General features: G+C 50.6%; 1 protein-coding gene across 1 annotated transcript in view; it reads right to left on the bottom strand.

Moving 5' to 3' along the window:
* Positions 1–1,759: 1,759 nt before the first annotated feature.
* KCNK12 (potassium two pore domain channel subfamily K member 12) overlaps positions 1,760–9,112 on the bottom strand; it is a 47,504-nt gene continuing 40,151 nt past the window's right edge. Inside the window, exon 2 of the mRNA XM_019748652.3 lies at positions 1,760–2,810. Coding sequence (XP_019604211.1) covers positions 1,909–2,810 — 902 coding nt within the window. The 3' untranslated portion in view covers positions 1,760–1,908. The remainder of the gene's footprint in view (positions 2,811–9,112) is intronic.

Below are 9,112 nucleotides of genomic sequence, written 5' to 3'. Positions count from 1 at the left end.
CTGGCCTGACTGACAGTCACGGTGGATCCCGGGAGCAGGGCTCATCTGGAAGCCTACCCTCAGGACGCAGCAACACTCACCTCTCTCCTGGCCGCTCTGCCTCACTAGCTTTATCCCCAGATTAGGGCCTGTGTTTAATAACCAATCCCAAGTCAAATTAGAAATCACACAAAGTAGCTGGAGAGTCACTCAGATCCCAATGCATTTTTTCCTTCCTGCCATGAACTAGAAGGGGAAAGAGGAGGTGACAATCAAGCGTGACTCTTAATGCTGTGTGTGTGTGTGTGTGTGTGTGTGTGTGTGTGTGTGTGTGTGTGTTTTCCAGGCACATATGCTTCCCTCACTACCAGGGAGGGAGATTTCCCTGCTTTCAATGCCTCTCCAGCAGACGGTATGAGGCGTCCGGTGCTTTTCTAAGACTCCCCGTCAGAAGCTGTATATACTGGTGGGTCACAGTGTGTCTGATTAGACTCTGGCATTGATCCTTAGGATAGTCATCTTCTCGGATGAGAAACTAGGCTGAAAGGGTGGGCATCTGGTCTTCCTCCAGGTCAGTGACTCCTCAGTGGCAGAGGGTAAGTCTGGGAGAAACTGTCCCTCAGCTAGAGGATCATCCAGAGCAAAACCTGAATCCTAACTGCTTCCATCCACCTGTTCTATCAGCTAGCTCCCTCCCTCCTGCCTTTCTCCACCTCTAGTACACACTGTGCGTGGAGGAAACAAATTCACTTGATTATGAGTGGGGGCCAAACAGGGTTTAGAATGAGATGTGTCCCAAAAACATCTGGAGCCAAATTCTCTGACATTTGTAGGATGGCTGCTTTGGGTTTCTGGTGCTGCAGGCCCTGGTGCTCCAAGGGTGCAGCTGGCACAGCTCTGATTCAAGGGGGCTGGGGGCTGCTCTCTGTACCCTCAGGCTCTCTAAAATGGGAAAGCATTGAACTGATAATCAGGAGTTAAGAAAGAAAAATCCACACCCACAAAGCAAAATCTTGTCTGAGAAGACTCAGATGTTCCTGGTTAATGAGGAAAAGCATTCTGGTGGATGATGCTGGTGAAAGAAAGGAGAACTAGGGGATTCAGAGATGCATCTGGAGCCTCTGAGATCGGGCAGGGGAAGCTGAGCAGAGCTCCTCCTGCCATGTTCCCCTCCCTGCAGGCCACCCTGGGCTTCCCTCATTAGAAGTGGCTGCCCTGTGTGCTGTGCTGAGGGGACTAACTCCAGGCTGAGAAAGGCCAGCTAAGCCCCTTACCAAGGCAATTTCCCAATCTCAGGGAAATGCCACAGTCCGCAAGTTGGTGCCGTTTCATCTCATTGCATAATACTACAGCATTCTGTGTGTGTAGCGGCTGTTCTATACATACACAGCAGGAGGTAACAGATGGCTCTCCCCACCCCCACCTGTCAAAACTGTGACTATATCACTTCTGACGACCAGAAGGAATCTGCTAGGCTGGGCCAGGATTCTAAATGCTGCGGAGGTAATTCAGAGCCATGAAAAGTTGCACCATATGTTTTGGGGTTGCCGGCTGCTTATGTGCATGGGGGCCGGGTTTAATGCCAGTCTGCAAAACCCAGGGCTGGCACTCTTCTCCCTGCAGTATGCACCGGGTGAGGGTCTGGGGTGCCACTTTTTCTCTCCCTGGAGATTCTGCCGGGGGTCACGGTTCTCCAAGAGGGGACCCACAAGGAAAACAGGCTCCCCCTAAACCTGTTCTTGATAACATCAGGCCTGGCCAAATAGTATTTCTTTTTAAAAAAAAAGTTATTTTTTTTTTGGTTTCATTTTATTGGATAAAGTTTAAGAAAGCGCCAGCGTCTGAGAGAAAGAAAGCGAGCCACGCCCGGTGGCACGCCAGCCTGGCGAGGGTCCCTGGCGCGGCGGGGCGGGCAGGTGGGCGGGTGGTCTACCTGGAGGCGCTGGTCTCGGCCAGGCGGTTGTTCATAATGCCCAGCGCGCCCACGCCGCCCGAGAAGCCGTTCTGGCGCGTGTTGATGCACACGCTGCGCGGGTAGCCATTGGCCGTCTCGGACAGCTGCTTTTGCAGCAGTGCCAGCGACACCTTGTTGGAGGCCGTGAGGTCGCGCATGGAGATGAGCTCGCCCGACAGGCGGCGGCCCTCGGCGTCGCTGTCGCCAGCTGTGGGGTCAGCGCCGAGCGTGGCCAGGCGGCGGCGCAGCCGGGAGCCCGGAGTGATGGCGTTGCGCCGCGCCAGGGGCGCGCCGGGCGCGGGGCAGCAGCGCGCGCAGCAGCGGCAGCTCAGCTTGCGCAGCATCCAGTTGAGCACCTGCTTGATGAGGATGGAGATGACATTGAAGAGGGAGTAGATGCAGCACACGCCGAGCAGGATGAAGAGGAAGTTGCCCAGGCGGTAGAGCCCCTGGTTCCGGTAGGCGGCGTGCTGGCTGCTCACCAGGTCCCCAAAGCCGATGGTGCTGAAGGTGACAAAGCAGAAGTAGAGCGAGTCCACGTAGTCCCAGCCCTCCACGCTGGTGTACATGGCCGAGGCGCAGCACGAGAGCAACACGGCGAACAGGCCCAGGATCAGCAGCACGTGGTACACCGAGGGCTTCCAGCCCGCCAGGCAGTCGGCCTCGGAGAGCGCGGAGCCGCGGCGGAAGGTGGCGGGCAGCAGGCCACTGCGGCGCAGCTGGCGCTCCCGGCACGTGCGCATGATGAAAGCCAGCAGCGAGATGATGCGCTCCAGGAAGAGGTTGAAGAACAGGATGGTCCCCGCGCAGCCGAACAGCCCGTAGGCGATGAGGAAGGCCTTCCCGCCCACAGTGGCGGGGGTGGTCATTCCAAAACCTGTGGAGACAGGGCAAGGGTCAGCGAGGTCCCTTCTGGGCCGGTCGCTGTGCGTATGCAGGCGATGACACGGCTCCTATCTTGAGTGGCATCACTCAAGTGTAGGGGCAACAGTACCTAGACATTTCTCTCCCTGGTGGCATTTGACATTGTTTCTGATCTTGGCAACTGGTAAACCGATGGGGACCTCATGGCCCCTCCTGTGGGGATCTATAAACAAAATGGTGGGGCAAAATAGTCACTAGGAAGGATCTATCAGGGTCCACAAAACAGAAACCGCTGCAGTACCTACAAAGCAAGTGTCACCTGCTCTCCCACCCCTCAGTCAGTTCTGTAAGGTAACCATTGGCATATCTGGGCCTTGTTAGGGTAGAATTCCATAAAGTCTTCATCATATGGAATTTCTGAGGACCAGGGAGAGTATGTTCAGTCCAGGTAGCTCTATTTGATGGTCTCTGAAAAGGGGTTTATGAAACTGACAAAAGGGTTGTTTGAGAATGAGTCCACAACCTTCCGGGTGAATGTGGCTGGGCCACTGGGTGTCGCTCCTTCTTATCCAAAGACCGCCGTCACCCTTGCTCGCACTTGTGGCCCAGGGAAAGGCTTTGGCCCAGTGGGGTCCTGTGCTGCATGTGATGGGGTCGCTTTTGTCCTGGGAGGTCGGCTCTGTGCTTGGGCAGCTGCTTATTGCTTTGAATTCTTAAAAATAAGTCTTAACTTACCCAGTTGCTCAGTGCACAGTCTTTAAGGGAGATACTTTATTAATTGACTTTTGCATAATGCTTGGCTTCCCACTAGTGTGCTCAGTCCCTCCAAACTGTGAGCTCAACCTGCTGCCGGCTTTAGTCTCTTTGTTGGACCCATGGTTGCCTGACTCTGGTTATGGGAGGGGGTTTAACATCTTGGTAGGAAGATTCCCTTCTGTTTCCAGTCAGAACTGAAAATGGATCACCTGTCTGAGCAACTTTCAACACCTCTGCAGCGAAAGGTCAGGGGCATCCCAGTTTAATTCATAACCAATGTCAAGAAGGCTGCCTCTGGCCAGCCCTGGGAAGTGGGGGAGTAGAGTTTTGTCTCCTTTGGCTTACTATCTCCTTAAAAGGGTCAGAGAAAATATTTTTTCAGAGTAATTCCTTAAACCTGTGTGCTAATCCCGTTTCCCTGAAAATAAGACCTAGCCGGACAATCAGCTCTAATGCTTCTTTTGAAGCAAAAATTAATATAAGACCTGGTATTACATTATTATATTACATAATAGAATATAATATTACATTACATTACATTACATTACATTACATTACATTACATTACATTACATTACATTATATTATATTATATTATATTATATTATAGATCTGGTCTTATAGTAAAATAATACCGGGTCGTCCATTAATTTTTGCTCCAAAAGATGCGTTAGAGCTGATTGTCTGGCTAGGTCTTATTTTCGGGGAAACACGGTCATTCTCTAGATTCCCTGGAGGAAATGCCCACTTGCTTGACCAAGGTCTTGATCTTATGCCTAATGATTCAAGTTAGGAGGAAACATTATGACGACACCCATGTTGAGGAAGATGGAATATATCCCTACATTCAGAATTTGTCCACAAGAGAGTGAAAAACCAAACTAGCAGTGTAACCAGGAATTTGATAGAGGGATTTTGCTACACTTAAAGCCAAATTCAAATTCTTGAGTTTGTTTAAAAAAAAAAATCAGCTCCAAATCTATAGTATTTCTCCCTTATCTGTGGGTTCACTTTCCGCAGTTTCAGTTACCCATGGTCAACCATGATCTAAAGATATTAAATGGAAAATTCCAGAAATAAAAAAATTCATAAGTTTTAAATTGTGTGCCGTTCTGAGTAGCGCGATGAAATCTCGTGCCTTCCCGCGTGGGCCATGAAGCATCCGTTTGTCCAGTGTATCCACACTGTATACCTGCTACCTGCTTCTTAGTCACTTAGCAGCCGTCTTGGTTATCAGGTTGACGGTCCTGGTATCGCAGTTCTTGTGTTCAAGTCACCTTATTTTATGTAACAGTGCCATATTTACATAACTTATTAAGTGTATTCTAACTGTTCCATTTTATTAGTTATCATTAATCTCTATTGTGCCTAATTTATAAATTAAACTTTATCATAGGTATGTAATAAGTATAAGAAAGAAACAGTATATATAGGGTTTGATACTATCTGCATTTCAGGCATCCACTGGGGGTCTTGGAACAAACATATGTATATGGCTCTATGGGGAGTGCGAGTGTTTGTATTCGTGTGTGTGTGTGTGTGTGTGTGTGTATGTGTGTATGTGTGTGTGTATGTGCATTTATAAAAAGTCCTAGATCAATAACCCAAATGTCCAGCAACATAACTTACTCATGGTCTGTTCATAAAAGGGAATACTATACAGCAACGAAAAAGCATGAACCATAGCTAGTTGCAAGAACATGGATAAATCCCGTAAAAAGAATGTTAAACAAAAGAAGCTGGACACAAAAGAATACACTCTGGATCCCATTTATATAAAATTGAAAACCAGGCAAAACCAAACCATGGTGATTTTTTTAGGGATGCACACTTGGTTGGTAAAATTATTCAGAAAAATCAAGGAAGATTTTTTTAATAGAAGTCAGAATTGGGGTTTCCTCTAGGGGTGGCAGGGGGCAGTGACTGGTAAGGGATACAGGGGGCCTCTGGATGCTGGAAATGGTGTGTTGACCTGGGTGGTGGTTACATGGATGTTATTTGCATAGTAATTTGTGCAACTCTGTGTTTGATGAGGGTTTTTTGAGGGGGTAATCTCATGATAAGGAAAACTTTTTAAAATTCCTAGACTGTTCTAACTGTAAGAGACCTTAATTCTGATCTACCCCTCATTATATAGGTGAGGGAGCAGGGGCATCGGGGACATGACCTATAGTTTTTGGGAGACAGGCGCCATACATGTGTCCAGGCTTCTAGCCTGGTGCTTAGACCATTATATACAGCACTGCTCTACTCACGTAGGGTAAACAGCGCCTCTGGTAGAGGGATCACTTGGCTAAATTCCCCCCAAAATGGACAATCCTGAGCCTGGAAAATTAATACTTTGCCTAACTAACAGAATGCTGACTGGGATTTTCCTATTATTTAGGATTTTCAGCTCAAAGCTAAGAGTAACATGTGGTACGCTAACCCCCATTATAATGAGAAGTTCTAGATATCTCCACATTGAATTACTAAAACAGCAAAATGGGTCTGGTAACTAGCAACCCCCACCACCCACCTCCAGGCTGTACTGAAAGGATAGAAATTATCCAGGGATAATGCGAGATGGTCATGGAGTAGGAGAGTTATTGTTGTGGGGGGTGCTGTGGCATCCTTCTCCTATACCCAGGCCAAGTGATGGAATGTGGTCAAGAGAACCTCAGGCTGCAGCAAGAGGAGAGATGACAGCTCACCTCCCAATGGATGCTCCCTGAGCTGCAGACATTCTCAAGCCCACCCAGGGGCACTGGAGTGGAGCATGGTGAGCATTCTGGGAGAGCCAGGGGTGGCTCCTGTGCTGGAGAGTTGGAGTGGGAGGCTGACTGGAGCAGCCCACAGAGGCAGGAAGAGGGCAGCAGTGGGAGCAGCTGTACTTTTAGGACTCGTTGCATCACGGACGTGTGAGAGTTCCATGGGCCAAGTGGACATAGCGGAAGGCAGCCAGATCTGAAGAGATTCTGCTCCAGAGGGCTGCCTGCTGGATCCAGAGGCCCTAGCAGTGAGAGGCTGATGGGCAAAGGGCTGGGGACAGAATGCAAGATAGTCACAGGAAGTACACTGGAGAGGACGCCACCCACAAGGGAATGGTGCAGGGCAGTGGTCCTTGGGGGCGGGGGGGGGGGTGTCTTCAAAGACTCATACATGGGCCCCATGAAAGGACATGTCTATCCTAACAGTGGGCATTGCTGTACCACCAGCAAAAGCCAAGAAATGATGATAATGGCACCAGTGACATAAGGCCAAGAGCAAACAGATTACCCCTCCAGCACTGCAGGTCCCTGCAGGTCCCTCAGCCATGGGTCAGGCCAGAGCTGGCGGGAGAGGTTGAGCTTTGATTAGAAGTGAATTCAAAGATTTGATTTAGATTGAACATTTGAGAAAGAGTCTTGATTTTAAAACTGCCAGTACTTTTATAAAACCACTATTTGGAAAAATCTAGCTTCTACCCAAGACGTTGTTAAGAGATCCAAAGCGGGAGGTTTTTAAGACAATAGATAAAGCCACTTCCTATGTTGGCCCATTTAATAAACTGGTTCCACCTAGATTCGCTCTGGCTATGGCGAAGGCCTACCTACCACCCAGCAGTGTCGGCTCCCAGGTACCATCTCACCTTTCTCCACAACAACCTGTGAGGGAAACACACCCCCAGTCAACAGGAAACCACAGGTCAAGGGGTTACTTAGTTGTCAAGGCCCACAGCCCAGAAATGTTGGGGCTGATGTCTAACATTCACGTTCTTTCCACCACCCCAGACTGTCTTCTGACAGTACCGCAGGGCCTCCATTCCTCTGAGAAAACCAAATTGCAGTTCTTCAGGGCTGGCAGCCAGGAGAGCACTTTCATGTAGGGAGGGTAGCTGAGCCTCAGTCACAACTTCTGTCCCCAAGAGTCCTCTGTCCTCTTGTGGCTATCTTCCCAGTGATTGTTGCTGGGCAGAGGGGCCACTGCTCCTTCCTGGATGTTTCCACGAAGGGGGATGCATCACGCTAAGACAGGTGGGACTATTCAAACGAGACTTGACCCAGGGCTTGGGGACAACAGGAGGAATGCGACGCAGAGGGCACCACTGCTTTTGGCTAACAGTCAGGCTGGTTGCTCACAGGCAGGGTACTCTTCTGCCCCTTGGAGTCCCCACAGGACTGCTTCTGCCTGACCTACCCCCTCTGAGTCAAAGGTCATCTCCTCCATCTCCGGGAGCATCGTCAGATTCCTTCAAACTCCGCCATGTCTAGACTCCTGGCTTCCGCCTCAGGGAGCCCTTTGAAGTCTGGTTTCTTACTGAGGATCTGTCCTCCTGGATATCCCTGAATGACAGCACTAGACCTGAGACCTGTTTTTCCACCCACCGTCCTCCTTTCCCACAGGGCATGGCCTTATGCTAGGGCCGCTGTATGGCAGCACCACCAGATACGCAGCTGGGAGACCAACATGCACCCACTCATTCCTCAGCAAACATTAACTGAGGACCTACTTGGCAAGCCTCTCGCTAGGCTCAGGGATATGGTAGAAAACTAGGCAGATGTAGTTCCTGCCTTCATAGAGTCTCTGGGCTGCCTTGGAGATTTTGTACAGACCCTCACCCCTCTGCTGTCAGCACCTCACCCCTGGGCCAGGGCACAGCTTTTCCCTGCTTCCCCCACATGGAGGCTGGGCCAGAACTTGGCCTCGGGTCTCCTCCATGACCACAGGCCCAAAATAATGCCAAATGCTTGACGGGCTGTGGCACTGTCTGCCCAGAATGAGTGGCCAGGCAGGTCACGAGGTTCTCTGACAACACAGAAGTCACCCAATGCCAGTGTCCGTCTCACTGCCCCAATTCCTGAGGTCGGACTCCTGTGCCTGCTTCACGTCCTTTTGCTTCCCTACAGACCACACTGTCAGCTCAGCTCTAGAGACTAAGTGGAGAGGGCACAGTCTACCCTCCGTCCCCATCAACAGATTCAGAGCTCTGGAGGGGGTGGGGTGCTGAGGTCCTGGGGTCAGGCTTCTTGCTGAGGGCAGTGGGGTCCCTGCCTGGGCTGCTGCCTAGCTAGATGCTCCCCAGAGTGGAGCAGCCATCCCCAAAGCTCTGGCAATCTGCAGGCGTCCAGGCTGGCTCTGGAGAGGGGCCTTGAAGCTTCAGGCAGAGAAAAGGCAAACCCAGACAGCCTGAGAATCCCCTCCTTCCCCAGTCACATCCTGCAGAGGCGTAATCTGTCCCCGGGTTCACACCAAGCCTGCTATTTTGTTTATGCCACAATTGATCTGTCATCCCAGTTTGCAAAGAGCAGACACTTGGGGGCTTTATTATGCCACTTTGACAAAAGCTGTGAAGCTCGTTCCCACAGCCTGCCTGGTGCTGCCTTCGCAAATAGGGCCCAAGTGACAGGGCCTCCGGAATTCAGTTCAAAGAGCCTGAAAGGGAGATGGGGAGCCCAGCACTGCTCTCTATCAGGTGGCTCCACTGGAGCCATATCCAGGGGACACATCCAATCCCTCCAGCCACCCTGTGAGGGAGGCCTCATCAACCCCAACAATGCAGGCCAGGACATGGGCCAAGGTAGGTACGGTACTTGCCCG

Source organism: Rhinolophus sinicus, chromosome 2 (assembly GCF_057876585.1).
Source record: "Rhinolophus sinicus isolate RSI-liver-muscle chromosome 2, RSI-T2T, whole genome shotgun sequence".
NCBI lineage: Eukaryota > Metazoa > Chordata > Mammalia > Chiroptera > Rhinolophidae > Rhinolophus > Rhinolophus sinicus.
Note: the sequence above shows the minus strand (reverse complement) of the source record. Positions and strands in the feature narration are given on the sequence as shown.